Source organism: Ictidomys tridecemlineatus, chromosome 6 (assembly GCF_052094955.1).
Source record: "Ictidomys tridecemlineatus isolate mIctTri1 chromosome 6, mIctTri1.hap1, whole genome shotgun sequence".
NCBI classification, from domain to species: Eukaryota; Metazoa; Chordata; class Mammalia; order Rodentia; family Sciuridae; genus Ictidomys; species Ictidomys tridecemlineatus.
Genome location: NC_135482.1, coordinates 148947223 through 148968089, shown reverse-complemented (window position 1 = coordinate 148968089; position 20867 = coordinate 148947223). Strand labels below are relative to the sequence as shown.

The following is a 20867-nucleotide window of genomic DNA, read 5'->3' as shown; positions in this document are numbered from 1 at the left end:
GTTCACTTGAGTTCTTCTTTTTTCCTCTGGATCCTAAGTTTACCCCAGGCAAAGATATTCTGTTGAATGAACTATAAAGCTCTGAGAACACAAGACAGTGGGGATGTAGCTCAGTGGTAGAGTGCTTGCTTAGTGTATGTGAGGCCCTGGGTTTGATCCCCAGCACTGCAAAAAAGAAAGATAAACAAAAAACATACTGATATTTAACTCCATGAAGACTCACATATCATTTGATTATTTCAACATGGTATTTACCAAAGCAAGAAAAAAAACAAATCAACACATTTGACAATTCACTACTGAATATATACAATATGTTCAAGGCACTATGAGCACAAAAATGAGTAAGGATAAATGTTTATGATCCAATAAAATAAGTTTCTGACAAAAAAAAAAAGACTGGAAAATTGTCTCATGAAACAAGAAATGAATGTAGCATATACAGTTTCACTCATATAATCAATAACACAGGACATACTTAATTTGAAGGATAAAAAATTAACAGAGTCAAGTGTCGACCCTAGAGAACTTGCCAGTCTAGTGAGGACAAGCCAATTTAATATAAATATAATGCAAAAATCGGGGGAGGACTTTACTAAATATTTTTGGACAAGAGGAAAAAATATTAATACTTTTTCTGGAGTATAAGAAAAGGCATCTTAAAATTGGCCAGTCTGAGCCTCATTCTGAGAGCAGAATAAAACATTTTGGAGAATAAAGCAAGTATCAGGCAAGCACATAGAAGTTTTCAGCAAAGAACATCTTCTACCTCTAATTCAGGTTGCTTATTATTTAATTCTATTTGGAATAAAATCTAAGATACAAAAAAAACATTCTAAATAGTCAAAGACAACTCATAAAACTTTTAATAGTACAAAAGTACTCAGTGCAAAGAAAAAAGTTATAAAACCAAAAAAATGGAAAAATAAGTTATTATTCACAAGTATTCTGATTATATACACAGAACATTTGAGTGAATCTACAAACAAAAACTAGTGAGAAGGGCTGGGGTTATGGCTCAGCAGTAGAATGCCTGCCTCACACATGTGAGGCACTGGGTTCAATCCTCAGCACCACATAAAAATAAACAAAATAAAGACATTGTGTCCATCTACAACTAAAAAATAAAATAAAATAAAAACCACTAATGAGAGTTCAACAAGGTTACTGAATACCAAACCAAAAAACAAAATTATTTTTATTAGAAAGCGTGCTTAACCAAGGAAGTAAAAGACAACAGAAATTATAGAACACTGAAGAAAGAAATTGAAGGAGACCTTAGAATATGGAGAGAGTTCCCATCTTGGACAGACAGAATTAATACTGTCAAAATGACCATGTACCAAAATCAATAAACAGATTTAACGCAATCACCATTAAAATCCCAACGAGTCCTTAAATTTATTTGGAATAATAAGAGATCCAGAATAACCAAGTAATATTGAATAAGAAAAGAAACACAGGAGGCATCAAAATAGTTGATGTGAAATTATACTACAGAACTATAATAACAAAAGCAGCATGGTATGGGCATAAAAATCAACTCGAAAACCAATGGAACGTAATAGAAGACTCAGAAAAATCCACATACTTAAAGCTGATATTTGACAAAGGTGCCAAAATTATATTCTGGAGAAAAAACAACCTTTTTAACAAATGGAAAAACTACATAGCTATTTGGAGAAATATGAAATTAGATCCCTATTTCTCCCTGTTCACAAAAGTCAAATGAATATGGATTAAAGACAGGAATTAGACCAGAAACCTTGTAACTAATAGAAGAAAAGATAGGGTCAAAACTCTGTCATACTGGTGTTGGGTCAGACTTCCTTAACAAGACCCCCAAAACTCAAGAAACTAAATCAAGAATCAATTTGTGGGATGACATCAAATATAAAGCTTCTGCACAGCCACAGAAATTATTAAAAACATGAAGAGAGAGCCTACAGAATGGGAGAAAATCTTTAGTCATCTACCTGCCCTTTGATAGGTCATTAATATCCAGGATATAAAAATAATTTAAAAAAAAAACCTAATCAATAAATAGGTAAAAGAACTAAATAGAATTTCTCAAAAGAAACAAAAATGGCCAACAAATAGATGAAAAATGTTCAACGTCTCTAGCAATCAGGGAAATGCAAATCAAAACTAAGATTTCATCTCACTCCTGTCAGAATGGCAATGATCAAGAATACAAACAATAATAAATGCCAACAATAAGGTGGAGAAAAGAGTACACTTATACATTGTTTAAGGGACTGCACTCAGGAACATAGTATGAAGATTCCTCAAAAACCTAGAAATGAAACCACCATATGGCCCAGCTATCCCACTCCTTGGTATTTTTCCCAAAGAACTAAAATTCGCATACTGTAGTGATACAGCCACCTCAATGTTTATAGCAGCACAATTGACTCTAGCTAAATAATGGATTCAACCCTGATGTCCATCAATAAATGAATGGATGAATAAATAGTGGTATATATAACTGATGAAGTTCTATTAGCCATAAAGAATAAAATTATGGCATTTGCTTGTAAATTGATAGAAATGAAGAACATCATGCTAACTGAAATAGGCCAGACTCAGAAACTCAAAGGTCAATTGCTTTCTCTCATATGCAGAAGCTAAAGTAAACTAAAGGAGAGGAGGAGGGAAGGATATCACAAAAATATAGGGAAGGTCAATAGTGTAGGAGATCAAGAGGCAGAGTGAAAGGATGGGAAAAGGAGACAATGCAGAATGGATTATTAAACCAGATTATGTACCTACACTGGGAATTTCACCTTTATATAGAAGTAAAAATAATCAATCAAATTTAAATAAATAGATGAGCAAAAAGAAGTCTAATAGAGTAGACGGAGGAGAATGGTAGAGGGAAGGGAGGATGGGAGAAGTAAGAGAGAGGGAAAAGAGGGAATGGTGAACTGAAATCAAATTCCATTCATCTATGATTTTGTCAGGATAAATGCAACTACTATGTATAACTATAATGCTCTAATATAAGTAAACTATATTCTGATTTAAAAAAAGAAGAGTGCTTAAATATAAGCAATAAACCCAAGAATAACTAATAAAAGATGTGAAATTTTAAATAATTTCACCGAAAGTGAAAAGATGGAACTCAGAATGGAAGAAGATGTTGGCAATACACAAACTGGACATGTGGGTATCATTTATAATGTGTAAAAATTCTACAAATCAATAAGAAAAAGACAAAATCCCCCCAAAATGGTAAATGATATGAACATTCAAAAAGTTCACAAAAATGTAGATTAAACAATCAATAGACATGTGACAAGATGTTCTTATGATAAAAGAACATAACTTGTACTTATGATAAAAAAAATCATTTAAAGTACAAAGTATCCCATTTACATTCAACAGACTTGCAAAATTTAAGAAGTCTTAAAAAAGCAATGAAAAAAGAGGGACATTCTCCAAATTAGCCACCCGGAAATCTTCAAAAGCATCAAATTCATAAAATCTGAGCAAAGACAGATACTATTCCTGACTGAAGATTTTTAAAACATGACAACTAAACACAATGCATGACTCTGAACCAGATTACTTTTTTATAAAGGGCATCATTGGTACTACTAGTAAAACGTGAACAATGTCTTAGGATTCGTTGGTAGAAACCAATTAGTGTTAACTTTCTCATTTGAATTGTAGTTGTATTATAGTTACAACGATGAGTCCTTATTTGTAGAAAATATACACTGAACCATTGGAGGATTATGGGACACTGAGTCAGCCCTTACTGATCTTGTCTTAGCCCAAACCTAACTTTTCAGCTGATATCTGAGCCTGCAGATAACTAGTCCCAGTCTGAATCCTGTCTTTTCAGTTTTGATGGGGTTTCAAGCACAGCAGCATAAAACTCAATGTGGTAAGATTCATCAATTATTTTATGATTTGTGCCTTTTGTATATTATTGAAGAAATCCTTTTCTATCCTGTCATTGAGTCAGCAAGTAGTTCACAGGAAAAGGGGTGTTTTTGTACATTACTACACAGAAAAATGTTTAGTTCACAAATGAGAATGAAAAGTACCCACAGTTCACCTCCAGGAAAAATTAAATTGGAAGCAATATAAGGGACTTCAATTATATCTATGGTTATATTATGTTCTTTATATTTTTAATGCCTAAAGTATTCTAATTAGGAAAATACTCCTGAAGTATATTCCACTTTAGATTATACATTGAAAATTATTTCAAAATCAAATGTGAGTACTGTTAGTATTATCCACATTGTTTCCCCTCACTAAAAAGACAATATATGCATTAGTCATCTAAGCTCTTGATGCAGGAGACACTTCACCACATGCCTAAGAGATGATGATGACATCAAATAAATGTGTTTCTCCTACTTTATAATAAAGCTCAATAAATATCTTCCCAGGAAAAGATTAAAGCATCATTCTTTATACCTGAGTACTTTGAGCAATTTGATTAGACCATTTTCCACCACATAATTTTGGACAAGAAGTCCAGAAGTTAATTTTTGTCAGAATGATTGTGAAGTGATTGGCACTCATTTAATGCCTGTTAATGATAGCATTCTGATACATAACCCTGCTTGCAAAGCTTCATTCTCTCAACTGAAAGTGAGAAAATGAAAAAAGGTATGAATGCATAAAAAATCTCTTCTACTCATTATTTTAATGTTTTTGTGTTATTGGGAAGACTAGCAATTAAAGTTAATCTCCATCTAATCTTAGGATCTGAATAGAAATATAATATCTTACAAATCTTAAAAGTTAGGACACTGCACTTAGCTTAACGAACTCAACAGACATTTATTGGGGATTTTGATACCACATTAAGTTAATCTAGTGTAGAGACAGATATATTTTTAAAAAGAACTCTTGACTCGAGCACTGCAGCTCTGACAAGCAGGGTAAGCAATGCTCAAATCTGGGAGGGAATAGATAGATACTAAAGAAGAGTAATGTTGGGCTAAGGAACAGAGTTAGAAAGATGAATGGAGAAAGCCACTGCAATACCCCAGTAAGAGTTAATAAAACTTTAATGAAAGCAGGGGAGAAATGTAATCAGAGCTAATAAGGACATAGAAGTAAATGGATGAGACCAATGCTTTAACAGTATCAAGTTGATTCAGATTTCAGTATGTGCTTCCTAGTCAGAGAACTAAAGAAGGAAGGAATAGAAATCTATTGTTGTTTTTTAAGGAATATAATACATTCAGTTTCTGTGTGTTAAGGTTTATCACCTTTTAAAGAGCTGGATTGAAGCTGCTCTTCTATAGAAGACACAGAAAGGTATCAAAATATAGGGGACAGTCTACAACACAGAAGGGCTCCAGTCTCCTAGGAAGAACACAGAAAAAAAAAAAAAAAAAACGCAGTGGATAAAGATAATACAGGGGGCCATGGACCAAAAGCAACACTCAGAGGAAATAAAAGAACAGACAGAAGAGGAGATATGGAAAGAACCATTCAGAAAGGATGAAAATCAGGCAAGAAAAAAGGTATCACACTTCCCAAAGCGAATAAAGAAATGCCAGTGAGTGAAAATGGTCAGCAATATCACATGTTGCAAAAATGATTAAAATATCAAAAAGTTGTTTACAGTTAAAGGAATAAATGCCCCAAACAAAACAGCTAGAAAAATTACAAGGTATTGATAGAAACCACCAGAGTAAACCACTCTTTTTGTAGCAGACAGGATTTGGAAGAAACATGATGATATTATTAGCTTCCCAAAACAATATGTATCCCAGGGGTGGTTCAGGCCTGAGAAATCCAAGAAATATTGCTTACAAAAGGTAACCTCATCAGAGTAATAGATTCACAGAACACAAGGCAGATAGCCAACAAAGGAAAAGTCACCAGTGACATGGGAACTACAGGTGAGATTAGGAGGAGGCAGGCCAGAGGAGCAAAGAAACAGCATATATAATCTTCCACACCTATGGCAGACAGAATGGCCCACACAGAGAGGTATACTGCCCTAATCCCTGGACCCTGTATATATGAATTACATTATATGGACTGTGCAAATGTAAATAACATAATGAATCTTACAAAAAATAAATTATCTGGGTTTATCTGGAAAACATAAAGGGGGCCAATTAAAGCAGAAAACTTTCTCTAACAGAGGAAGAAGATTTGCACATCAAAACAAGTAGTCAGAAATTGTAAGCATAAGACAGATTCAATGTATCTGAGATACAGGGGATCTCTAGAAACTAAAAGCAGTCCCCAACTGTTAGTCATCAAAGAAACAGGAACATCAGTACTACAACTGCAAGGAATTGGATCCTGCCAACAACAACAATAAACTTGGAAGATCCTTCACAAAGTCTGTACTGGGAGCCTAGCCAGCTGGCACTGGTTTCAGCTTCAAGAAACCCACAGAACCAATGAGGTCAAGCTGTATTTCTAATCTACACAACTATTGTCCATTTATGTTGTTTTGAACCCCTAAATCCATGGCAATTTGCGCCAGCAGCAATAAGAAATTAACATAACATCCCAAGATACCAATGGTGCTTATAAATGCCCTAGAGCAGGAAGTACCTGTCTCTCCTCATCTCCAGTCTTATCCTGGAGGAGAAAGATTCAGTCTAGAAAGTAGGGCAGAAAGGCAAGGATAGGAAGCAGAAGCCAACCACACCACATCAGCAGAGCCTTCTGCAGGCTCCAAGCAGAGCAAGCTGGCAAAAGAAAAAAAGCAACTGTTTTCTTGGGATGAAAACCAAGTTATTTAACCTAAGCCATGGTTTTTACCACCTACAGCAATAAAGCTGTAGAACCTGCCTGGAATTTTATTCAGGGTCAGGGAAAAATAAGTTGAGAGAGCAAGAGCTGGAGGCAAAAGCTGGAATAAACAAGTCACTTTTAGCTTCAAAACCCAGCTATGTGTATCTACAAGGAGTATAAAAGGAACCACTGGAAGAAACTCCAGAAATCAACTACACAGACAGTGATGAACACAACTATTTCACATTATATCTAAGATCCACAAAGGAACCAAGATGGGCTTTTGGGTAAAAAGTTTTGGGTAAAACTCCAACTTTCCCCAAAGACAAATGGGGAAAGAGTCCTTAAAAAGTAGAACCAAAAGCTCATCACTACTTTAGTATTATAGAGACGCAGTAAACCCATATCCTAAGTAAAAGCTAAATGAGTACAAATGTTCAAGTCTTATGCTGTACTTCACACTCATTAAGTTATTAAGTCAACACAGTCTTCCAAAAGGACTGTCTTCAGGAGAAAAAAAGAAGCATTCTCTAAAACCAAGTTTTTACTTCATATAAAAATTAAACTTTTGATAAATTGATAAGTAATAATATATATATTTTTAATTGCATACCACCAAAACAAAGAACTATATACAATTTTTAGCATGAAATTTCCAAAGGTGCAAGTGCCAAAAAGTTAGCATGGCCAATTATTAAATGTAACTTTCTCAAACAGTTTTTATTAATGGAGATATGTGTAAGAAAAAAAAATCAAATCCAGTTGAATCATTCTTCACATAGAAACAGTTTTAAGTTTGTAAAAATAATTGTTTTTTAAATGTGGCACCCTGAAAAGTCTCATTAATATCACTGATTGACATTTAGAGGAGGAAAAGATCCTTCTCATTTCTTTAGTTTTCACCTTTGGAATCAACAGCCCCTTTTCCCTTCAGCATATTGTGATTTACTCAAAGAATCAGTAAGGAAAGTAAAGAATCTGTTTCTTATTTTTGAACAATAACTTAGTGAGGCAGACTCATTCCTTAGCATACTGAATAGTCCTACCAAAGCAACAGTTTCACTTTATTTTTGCTGAGCAAAGTAAAACCTTGACTGCAGAAGATCTGCCTCAGGCAGACCTGTTCTAGGTTTAACAAGGGATCTAGCCCACTTATCAAAGAAGTATTCTGTCAATACTTCAAAAATTCATATTTCCATCTGCCCCATAGTCTTACTAAAATTGACAAATCATCTTCCTTTCCTGGGTAACAGCAACATCAACAACAAAAATAACAAACAATATTCAATACTTCCTGGGTAATTTTCCTTTTAACTGTGTGTGGTAATAAAATGTGGTTTCCATGAATCTTTAACATCAACAGGCTCCTTCATATGTCACCTACTACTATGACCAAAAAACGTAAGGCAGTCACAAGTGAGCCATAAAACTACCATTCCAAAATTTCAAGGGTTATGAAAATAAGTGATTCCTTTTACAGGGCATGGAAAAGAGGAAGAAAAGGGCACTTTACCATCCTAAGTCACTAACAGTACACTAAAGAGAGCTGGTTTCATACAAACCTTACCAATAGTGGAAAAGGCTACCAAAAGGAGAAAAGGTTGCTTTTTCTGGTTCTTGGTTGAAAATATATCAACTCATAGTATGAAAAGAGTGGAGAAGGAGTTATGTGGTTAACAAATCAAAACTAGCATTTCAACAAGACCAGGCATAGTCTAGGGTTCATGCCAAAATTCTACTATGCTCAGTGATAAATAGTTAGGAATCACTGACACTATGAAAAACCCTTTGAAGGCACAAACTAGGCATGGATTCTTTCTGGTGTCTTCTGAACCTCCATGTGTAATACTGGACACAAATCTTGTGATGAATAAAAAATAAGGCAGCATAACGGCAAATACGTCACTGATTTCAGCTGATGAGTTAGACCAGCTGTTCACTCTCGCTGTGGAAATGGAGTTCCTCTTGGTGAAATGGGCTAGCTATAGAATAAAAGCTAAGAAAGGCAGGGTGCAAAAACACCACAGGACACAGAAAGTAATTTCAAAAACGGGGTGGAGTGGGCTAGATGAGCTATCAATTTCTCTAAAAATTGATAAGGCAGTCAAAAACAATACACAGAAGAACAGACATAACCAGAGTAAGTCATGATTCAGAAAAAAGAGACAATTCCTCAGGATGACACACAAAATCCTCTCCTAATCTGACTCAAGTTATCACTCCAATCTAATTTATCTGACCTGTTTTTGACCTAGCTCTACACCTGAGCTCATTGTCATTTCATTATTCTCAAAGATTTTCCCCACCCTCTGCCTACACAAATCCTATCCTGAGTTGAGACCTGGCTTCCTTCACCATTTCTACTAAATTTTCCTAAACTACTTAATACTCTATCTATTGTGGTTTTCACAGAAAGTAATTAGATATATAAAAACTAATGTAGTTCTTCCTACAATGAACTTACAAAGAACTTAATTATTAAATACTACTTTCTGACATTTCTTACTCATTTTTCAAATATTTGTTGGGAATCCTAGAAGATAAGCAACTTGGAAGTAGGAACTATATATGTAAATAAATTTATTTAGACTAAATTAGCATTTATTTATAGCAAATGACTTCAGTATACATAACATGTGGGTTATTAGTCAAATTAGTTTGGAAATACCACAGGTTGACTCAAAGAATCACCTGGCCTCAAATGACACCATGTGTCTAGCAGAAAAGGCACACACAAAAAAGCATGGTCCAAAAGCCAACTATGGTTGAAGTGCTATCTTCAGAAACATCTGCAATCACCCTATAAAACCTAACTTGCAAATATGTTTGAAGTTCTTTCACAGGAACATAACAGACTTCACATCATTTTATAGAGAATCAAAATTCTTACCATCATCTCTTCAAAAAGCTGTAGGACTTCATTCTCTGACAGTGGCTTTGGGATGCTTCCCATGATCTCTGAAGGTGCTGATGAGCAGTCATGGCCTGCAAACACAGTCTTCACGTTGGGAAGAGGAGTTCTCTCTTTCTTGCTCCCTGGAATTCTTATGCTGGCAAATTTGTCCAGCTACATAGAAAGATAAAAGAGCACATATATAAGCATTCCCTCTCCCAACATTTATCTAATTCCAAAAGTGGAAAAAACAGAGGAAATCATATTGTCACTGTGATTTCAAGAGGCATTCGGAAACAGAATCTTTAATAATAAAAAGTGGTGAAAATTTTTCAGAAACCATCCTATCTAAAAGTAGATGAGAAATCGAACAACCTCAAAAATCATTCCTTCTAATCTTAAAATCATTCAATTACAGATTCTAGTAACAAGTGACCTTTGCTTTATAGAGTAGAAAAACCAAGAAGTTTTACAAAGGCAATTTCCCTAATACAGTGGTGACACCAAATTAGTACTCAGTGTCCTACTCCCAGCCCATCACCAGGCAAGTTCTGGAATAGCATAAACAGGTTGAGAAGCAGGGTGTGACAGGACATGATTAGGAATTATACTGAATTCTACTTATGTCATGGATACAAGAATTAATATTGTCAAAATCACCTTACTATCAAAAGGATTATACAGATTTAAATTCAATTACAATCAAAATTCCAATGAAATTCCTCATAGAAATAGAAAAAGCAGTCACGAATTTCATCTGGGAATAGCTAAAACAATCCTCAGCAAGAAGAGTGAAGCAGGTGGCACCAGTATACCAGACCTCAAACTGTAATACAGAGCAATAGTAACAAAAACAGCATTGTATTGGCACCAAAATAGATCTGTAGACCAGTGGTACAGAATACAGGACAGGCAGACTAACCCACATAATTACAATTATCTTATATTAGACAAAGGTGCCAAAAACATAGATTGGAGAAAAGATAGCATTTTCAACAAATGATGCTGGGAAAACCATATGCAACAAAATGAAATAAAACCCCTATCTCTCACCATGCACAAAATTCAACTCAAAAGTGGATCAAGGACCCAGGAATTAAACCAGAGACACTGCGTCTATTAGAAGAAAAAGTAGGCCCCAATCTCTATCATGTCAGATTAGACCCCAAGTTCCTTAATAAGGCTCCTATAGCACAAGAATTAATATCAAGAATCAATAAATAGGATGAATTCAAACTAAAAAGCTTCTTCTCAGCAAAAGAAACAATCAGTGAGGTAAATAGATATCCTACTAATTGGGAACAAATTCTTACCACACGCACAGCAAATAGAGCACTATCTCTAGAATACATAAAGAACTCAAAAATCTCAACATCAAGAAAACAAATAACCCAATCAATAAATGGGCCAAGGAACTCAACAGATACTTCTCTGAAGAAGATATACAATCAATCAACAAATAAATGAAAAAATGTTCAACATCTCTAGTAATTAGAGAAATGCAAATCAAAACTACTCTTAAGATTTCATCTCACTCCAGTCAGAATGGCAGCTATTAAAAAAATAAACAACAATAAGTATTGGAGAAGATGTGGGGATAAAGGCACACTCATATATTGCTGGTGGAAGTGCAAATTGGTGAAACCAAAATGGAAAGCAGTATGGAGATTCCTTGGAAAACTGGGGATGAAACCACCATTTGACACAGCTATCCCACTCCTCCTCATTCTATACCCAAAGGACTTAAAAACAGCGTACTACAGGGACACAGCTACATCAATGTTTAGAGCAGCAAAATTCACAAGAGGTAAACTGTAGAACCAACCTAGATGCCCTTCGGTAGATGAATGGAAAAAGAAAATGTAGTATATATACACAATTGAATATTACTCAGCAATAAAAGAGAATAAAATCATGGCATTTGCAAGTAAAAAGATGGAGTTCAAGAATATAATGCAAAGTGAAGTTAGCCAATCCCAAAAACCAAATGCCAAATGTTTTCTCTGATATAAGGAGACTGATTCATAGTGGGGCTGGGAGGGAGATCATGAAAAGAGTAGACAACTCTAGATAGGGCAAAGGGGTGAGAGAGAAAGGTAGGGGGCATAGAGGTAGAAAAGATGGTGAAATGAGACGGACATCATTACCCTAAGTACATGTATGAAGAGATGAATGGTAAGAATATACTTTCTATACAACCAGAGATATGTAAAGTTGTGCTCTATTTGTGTAATATGAATTGTAATGAATTCTGTTGTATTTAACAAATTAGAATAAAAATAAATTAAAAAAAAAAGATAGACCTAGAGGGGGCCTAGATATTGGAATTACCAGACAGGCAGTTTAAAACTAGAAAACAAAAAGACATAATTTAAGAAGTGTATTTGACAGCAAGTAGAGATGGGAAATTCATTTCAGCAGTAAAGTCACAGAAACTACTTTTTAAAAAATGCATTAGAAATAAATAGTATACCAGGAGTGAAGATTTCATTGAATGGTCGGTCTGCACAGAAACCTGCATATAGCTGAGAAAAGAACACATATCAATAGAAAGTACTCAAACTAAAACACAAAGAAGAAAAACATAGGGAAGCAGGGAATCAAAGAGTAACCAAGATCTGAGACACTATATAGAATGTCATAACACAAGTGTACTTAGGATCCAGAAGCAGAAAGAGAATGGTATGCAAGAAACATCTCAGGAAACACATGGAGAAACAAAGACTAAAATACATACATACAGATCTAAAAAAACATACAGACATACAGATACAAGCAGCTCAGGAAAATACAATAAGAAAATAAATATAAACACTTAAGCATTCCACAAACTGCTGGAAATTAAAAATAAAAGGCAAACCACAGCAGCACAGCCAAAGAAATAAAGACAAATTATATAGGGAAAAAAATGATACAATATGACAGCTAATTTCTCAGCAAAAACAATGACAACAGTGCTAAAACAAAAAATAGATTCTTTAAAATCTGATGGAAAAGTACTACCATTTTGAGATTCTGTATTAAGTGAAAATACCTTTTATACCTAGAAGCAAAATAATGACATTTTCAGACAGACCAAAGGGAAGACAACATCTGCAGCACATTTGTACAATAAAAAGTGTCAAAGTAGTGTTACTATTTTGATACTACATGGTGATACTACATGGTATCTCAGACCTTCGAAAAGAAATGAAGAGCAATGGAGAATTCATTAGATGTTGGTGATACAAAGATAAATAAGCAGCATAGGACTTACCTGTGTAATAATCAAGTAGACTAGCACACAGGCAGTAATTATACGGCTATATGAAAATGTAGCAAGGGGTATATAGAATTTATCCATATAGCAAGGAAAAGTGGCATCTGCCTCAAGAATATAAACGTCCTCTACTCTGAAAAAACCCAGAACAAAAACTGTCTCTTCCTGAATTATGTGCAGAAGTTACTGTCCCTCTGTATATCTGTGAACTCATTCTTGATTTTTGTCTTAAACAACTGGGAAATGAGAATGGAACCGGTTCCTCTATCTTTTGAGTTTTGACTTAGTGCCATCACTTCTGTGCAGCTAATATGAATTCCCAAAGATAAAAACTACTCCAAGTCTTCACACAAATCGAAACTTGATTAATATGCCGAACTTATAATGAAGTGAAATTACGCAAATCATCATTAATGCAACATCAATATTATAAATGTAAACATGTCAATAAATGGGAGTAGTCCGCTTAAGCACTTAAGCTTCTGTGTAAATGAATAACCTAATGGTTCCATTAGGGACAGATTGTGTAAAACTTTAGTTTCCAACAACAACAAAAAAATAAAATTAAAATTAAAAAACCTGCTTTTAAATAAAAATCTCTAAAAGTCATGAAACTAACAATGGCTAATAAGTACTGAATGAATGCTTTCTGTATGTCAGGTACCAGCTAAGAGTTTGAAATGCAGCATCAGGTGGAATACATTTGCTTAATCCTTAGAAAAAAACTGCATTTCTAAACAAAGAATAAGCTCAAAAACTCTTCCTACATAAAAATTTCATAGTATTTAGCTTCTAAAATAGCACAAAGGGGGGAAAAATCTACCTATTATGTTTTTAGCAGTAAACTACATTTATACAAGTAAATTTAAAACACAAAAATTTGAAAAATAACAATAAATATATATATATGCTTAGCACCTAAACCCTGGGAAAGGGTTGGATCTTACCCAAGTGGAAAAGCTAATTTGAATCTCACCAGCATACAGCTGGCCAAAGGCAAGATAGGAAAAATTAGCATATTCTTTTTCCAGTTTATCAATTGACAAAGGCCCAGAAAGGAATATAAGATATGAGATGCGAGATAGGAATATGATTATCAGCTTTCACATTCTTGATGTATTAATTTTATTTATTTTTCCTAATTAGAAGGGTGAAAGACAAAATAAGGCAAGAGCCATAGGAGGAAAAGAAATGCAATCCTTTTTCCTATACCAGAACAGTAAACTGAGCCTGTTGAAACCTTGGGCTTATAGTAAAAGCACACCAAGGTATGTAATGCTGTTGAGCTCTCCAGGTAGACTCCACAAAATCTGGACATTACCAAGATAAGGCAAAGTAGGCCTCACTACCAAATCACTTTAAGATAGTGTTAAACAAATTTCATTTTGCAAAGAAATGTTACTTTGATTCTGAGCACAAGTGGATTTTTCTTTCACTGAATTTCACATACAATTTGCTTAAAGCTATGTACAACAAGACACATGAGCAAACCTTAAAAATAATTTTGCACATAAATATATGATAGAAATCCAACACATGAACAAACTTTAAAAATAATTTTACACATAAAAATGATAGAAATTCCCACGATACTAACTGCAAGATGGCTGTTATTTTGTTATTTGGCAATTGGCTAGAGATAATTTATGTGTGTTTTATAATTTGTGTACTCTTTATTTTCATATAAAAATTTTAGTTTTATATGGAATTCTTTTCTTAAAATCAAACTAGGAACTCAACCCAGGCAAATAAAGTACACAAATGATTCACACTGAAGAACCTGGTTAAACACAGAGAAAACAGGGAATTCCATTATAATGTTCTTTGGAGGTGGTATACCACAATTAAAACAGCTTTGACTGTGTCTGGGGCGTACTAAGCTTTATAAATTAATATTACTTGTCTTCAAGGGAGGTTAAATGAGCACCCTACTGAGTATTACTTCATACTGAGTAATCACACTGATAATCAGTAATGACAGCTTAAATAAAATTAATTAAACAAAAAAATCAGACTGTATACTGGATTTTTAGCTATAATATACTGTAGTGGCAAAAAATTCAGTGTTTAGGGTTTTCACTTTTACAATATTATAAATACTAAAAGCACAGTGTGAGGTTTTTTTAAAAAAGGAAACATAATTATCAGTCATTGTACCATTTCACTAGTTTGAAAAATTACATATGATCATAAATGTATTTACTTAGAATCGGAAGTGGAAAAATTCATGTAATCCAAGAAAATTTATTAGGCAAACAGAAGGTCCTTCTAGCTATAGAATCAATTTTAACCAAATATACCTAAAATGTCACTTAAAATTATGAATTTTATGCAATTTTATATTTTAAAGGATTCAACAAACTGACAATTAAAATAGCCTAACTTTTTAATTAGCTTTCTCACTAACCTGACAACTTCCTGATGAAAAAGCTTCTAAATCCTGCCTGGCCACAAGCTTGTTGTGTTAACCATCACCACACACTACCTAAAGCCTTGCATGATATGCTTATCACAGAGAGTGTTAAAAAGAAAGAAAACCACTCCTTGCCTTTTAACTGCAGGTTAAAAAGCCTGAAATGCCTTCCCTAACCACTCAATCTAAAGTAGCACAGGCACCTACCCCATTCTCTATCATGGTTCTTTCAAATGACTCAAGAGAATAGTAATTACTTCATTTACTATGTAAATGTTGACTCCATCTCTTTCCCACTAAAATCTTAAATGCCATGTGAGACAAACCATCATTTGTAGACAATTGCTGAGCTGGCCTCCAATGATCACTGACTGGTGTAATCATGGAACATGACTTACAAGCAAGGTCATAAAAGATTAAAGTTTTTGTCTTCTTCTTTCTTGGATCATTCACTCTGGGGTATGCCAGCAGCCAGATGATGAGAACACCCAAGAATACCTAAGGGGAGGCTCACAAGACAAAGAACCAAAATCTACCAAAAGCTAGAGGCCCCTTGCCAACAATCATGTGAGTTATCTTGTAAGAGGGACATAAAGACACCGCCTTTACTAAAAGCAGTGACTATCTTCTTAGGCTAGCAGATACCCCATGGGTAACTATTACAGGATGAAGCCTGGCTGTATCTGTCTTCTTTACTACCTTAAACTTTATGATTTGTTCAGTTCTACCTGTAGGCATGTTAACTCATTTGTCCTATCGTCCTATGCTTAAACAGTATATAATATGCAATTATATAAGAATTGTATTATAACAGTAAGAATATAGTCATATAATAATTATAGTATAACATTAATATTATTACATATTAATTATATTTGATGTTATACAATTAACATAATTATATATTATACATATTGATATATTACATTAATGCATATATTATATTACATATATGCTCTGGTTATGATTTCCAACCTATTTTAATGCACCTGTGTCAATTTTGTTGAAATATTTGCAGAACTGAAAACTTGGGACAACAGGTTAATCATTTAAAAAATGTTCTTCTAAAAACTACTAGCCCTAAATTTACCTAACCTATCTTTTCCCCTTGAAGACTAAGGGAAGACTTGCAGCATTCTATTTCAGACCACTGAAGTGGTGCCTCATAGTCTTCCGTCATTACCCTGCACCTTATAGGAATACCAGGAGGCTGGCACATCACCCCAAGGTGAGACTGCCCTAAACAGCTGCAACCACCTCATGGGAACTGAACTTCCCACTTCGGGGACCATGGGTCTAAATAAACATTCTGAACAACAAGTGAAAATTGCCCCCTCAAGTGATACAAGACTTCTCTGAAGCTACCTGGCAAAGCCAGAAGTCAATGACTACCAGACCACAGTTTGACCAAGCCTGCTTAAATAGGCAATTCTGTCACACCCCACCGTCCACCCCCCAATCATGTCAGCAACCAGAGGACAGAGTGAAGATACTGGATCTCTCTTTGTCTTTCCAGTGTGGTCATATGGACTAAAATTTCCTTTCCTACTATTCACCATTACCTTTTCTGTTTGGATTTTGGTGTAGTTGCCAGAGCTGTTTTTTGGGAACCCCAGAATCAGAACTTTGGCCTATGACTCCAATATATTGGAAATCCCAAAAAAAGGCTTTAATTTACCATTAACTACATCTTTGTTAAACCTCATGAAAAACCCCAAGCTAGAACCACCCATAAAAGCAACTACCAAATTCCTGACCCACAGAAGTTGTATGATAAAATAAATGTTTGCTGTTTTAAGTCATTAAGTTTTGGGAAAATTTGTTTCAGACCAACACATATTATAGTCACTGTTGTATATTCAGCCTACATAACAGTACCTAGCAGACATCTAGAAGTCAGCCCGTTGATACTCAAAGGTATGAATGAATGATTACCGAATAATAAAAATACATAAAATATAAAACCTTATCCGCAGATGGCACTGCTTGGGGGAAAAATACATGATAAAGTATTAAAATGAAAATAAAATGCTTTCAGTGCCCCCAAGAAAGTTAGCAACAGATAGGAATAAATGATTAATTCTGGACTGGAGAATACCTCAAGAGAGGCTTTCAGAGCAGGCATGTGAGAGGAGCCCTCATATAAGTCTGAAGAACTATATGAGACTGTGCCGGTTAACTGCCAAGCAGTATGCCTGCCTGTTCCACAAAGACAGACCACAGTAGGAAGAAAACTGGCCACTGTTTCAGGTGTGATAAGCTAAATATCCCCAGTGTTAGGCCACAGTCTTATCACACAATAACAATTCCTATCACACCAACTACTGCATACTCCAATACTCTTTTTTTTTTTGTAGTTGGATACAATACCTTTATTTTTTTTTTATTGGTTGTTCAAAACATTACAAAGCTCATGACATATCATCTTTATACATTTGATTCAAGTGGGTTATAAACTCCCATTTTTACCCCAAATACAAATTGCAGGATCACATCGGTTACACATTCACATTTTTACATAATGGCATATTAGTGACTGTTGTATTCTGCTACCTTTCCTATCCCCCCTCCCCTCCCCTCCCATCTTCCCTCTCTACCTCATCTGCTGTTGTTCAATTCTCTCCCTTGTTCATGCAGAGGAAGAACTGGGGGCGCTTTCCAACATCAGCACCACCTTGTCAGCTATGAGTAAACCATCTTGGAAATGGATCCTCCAGTCCTATCAGGACTTCAGAGGACTGCAGCCTGAGCCACATCATAATCTTATCACATAGCAATAGATGAGTAATTTGAAGCTACACACAGAGTAAGGCTTTTAAGTGTCTAAAATAAAAATGTATACAATTTTAAAAAAACTAAAGTAAAAAGATCAAAATATTAAAATAAAGATTAATATAGTAATATATTGCTGCACTAAAGAAAGGGTAAATGCAAGTTTAATGTCAACATGTTGAATATGAACTACTTCTGAAATATCTTAATAACTAATGTACTTTGAAAACATTTGATTTCTGCTGGTGAAAGTCACAGGTAAATACTATTATGGTTTGTTCTTTTGTTTTAATACAATGATGGCTGTTTTCTCCCTATATTCAAAATTAATAAAAATACTGAATTTCACTTAAAAAATAATGAAAATAAAGATTTTTTTTCCGACACCATAAGTTCCACAACAGATGCCTTCCTGATACATAGGCTCCAGGTTGGGAACCCTGATACATGGATACAGACTGATCACAGAAGTAGTGGTGGAAAAAAAGAAAGCAGCTCAAGTTCTAATGTCCTCAGTGAATCAGTGGGAGGTAAGAGAAGGCCTATACTTGAGGTGGCTTGGGAGGCTGAGGCAGGAGGATCGCCAAATGCAAAACCAGCCTCAGCAACTTTGCAAAGCCCTAAGCAACTTAGAGAGAACTCTGTCTCAAAATAAAAAATTTGAAAAATAAACAAAAACTGGGCTGGAGATGTGGCTCAGTGGTTAAGCGCTGCTGGATTCAATCCCTAGTAACAAGAAAAAAAAAAAATGCAACAAGCTGCATTCTCTCCTGGTTTGTGTTTCAAAAAGAACTGCAAGCAGGAAAATAAAGCCACAAAACATCATCCAGGTTTCAATTACAGCAAGGAAAGAAAACATTAAAATAACAGACTTTAAGTTCCAAAGGACAAAGTAAGAGGAAAGCGTGGAGGAGTGGAGATAATGTCAGCTTAAGAGATCACTCAGACCTGAATGGAGAAACACAAAAAAAGGGTGCTTTCAGAATCTATGAATTAATTAAGACTTCTTGTGTTGACTTATGCTAGCTGAAAAGTGATCTGAATTGTGATAATCAATGAAAACCAGTAAAACAATAGGCAAACCCTATGGATTACACTTTATTAATTCATCTTCTCTCCATCCCTACAGGCATTACCCTAGTTTAGGCTATTAGAATAAGTTCTACAGCCTTCTAACCAGCTTTCAAGTCTTCACTCCCCTTTTACAGTGGGGACCACTGTAAGCAATTTTCTATACCATTATTGTTTTGATCTTATTGAAAATGCAAATTCAATCATGTCCTCACTCCTACTTAAAATCTTTCAATGGTTCTCCATTGTGCATAAAATGACATTCAAATCTTACCCTTCTAGGTCCACCTTGATCTGATCCTGACTTCCTCATCAGACAATCTCTTCACCACTATTCCACTACCTCCTGCTATATGATCTACATGAAATGAACAAACTTATTTCTCAAAAACATGAACATGTTGTTTTTTTCTTTCCAGAACTGACCCTCCATTCCACCCCCACAATCCTCTTTACTAGCTAATGTCAACTCAATCTCCAGCTGTCAGTTTGACCTACAATTCATGTAGGGGCCCTTCCTCATTCCACAAGAATGGAGTAGATGCTGCAGACCTGGAGTTTGCCATTAGGTACCCTGCATACCATTCTGAACCTGCCTATTAATGCATACATTTACTGGATAAGGCTTTAAGTCCCTGAGAATAGAGATTGTCATTCTACTCAATAAACTACCCTTGGAACTTAGCATGACTTTAAGCATAGAGTGATAGTTCTATTAATATTTGTTGAATAAATTAGCAATTACCTTCCAATCCTCCAGGCCTTGAACACCAGTCATTGCTTCTTACATGGCTAAATCACTCTCAACAATATTTTACATAACAATATATTAGGGAAAATGACAGGTGTTTAAGCTTTTAGATATTCAGTAATAGCCCAGGCTCTTCCCAACAATTGTAATTTAAAGAACAGTCCACCTATCCTAAAAACAAATATGAACCTCTGTAATTGAATGTCATAATGTATGGTAGTAATATAGTTTGGATCTTGAATGTCCCCCAAAGGCCCATGATTTAAAGGCTTTGTCACCAATCTGTGGGACTACTGGGAAATGGTAGAACCTTTAGGTTGTAGGGCCTAGTAGAAGGAAGTTACACCCCTAGGATTATGCCCTTGAAGGGTATAGTGGGATCCCAGCTTCTCTCACTCCCCATCCTCCCACCACCACCATGTGGTAAACAGGCCTTCTCTGCCATATGCTTTTGCCAAGATGTACTTCACCACCACAGACCCAAAGCAAGGGCACCATGTTATGAGGGAGTAAAACCTTTGAAACTGTGATCCAAACTAAACCCTTCCTTCTTTAAGTTGATTATCTCAGGTATTTTGTCACAGAAACAGAAAGTTAGTTAACAAAGGCAGTAAGGAAAGTACCAAAAGGAAGGAACACAGAAACCACTAAAAAAGAAAAACGCGAAGTTGTATCTAGGATAATAATTCTAATTATCCATGTTCAAATATAAACAGTAAGTATAAATTAGTCCTCTAAATAAAATATTACTATTTTTAAAAGGCACAGCTCAATATTACCCATACATAAAGTCCTCTAAAGATATCATTAAGTGCTTTCTAATGTGTTTCCACTAGCAATCCATTCCATTGACATCTCAGAATTAAATTTATTACAGGGTAAAAAAAAAAATTACACCTCCTGCCAGTCTGGATGCCAACTTGTCCTTCAGACTCATAATGAAAGTCATCTTTCCTACACCCTTCCCCAAGATCAGGTA

At 35.0% G+C, this 20867-nt stretch overlaps 1 protein-coding gene across 1 annotated transcript in view; it reads right to left on the bottom strand.

Annotated features, from left to right (window-relative positions):
- Positions 1-20867, bottom strand: part of Diaph3 (diaphanous related formin 3) — a 455034-nt gene that overhangs the window by 398648 nt on the left and 35519 nt on the right. Inside the window, exon 3 of the mRNA XM_005338141.4 lies at positions 9620-9796. Coding sequence (XP_005338198.1) covers positions 9620-9796 — 177 coding nt within the window. The remainder of the gene's footprint in view (positions 1-9619; positions 9797-20867) is intronic.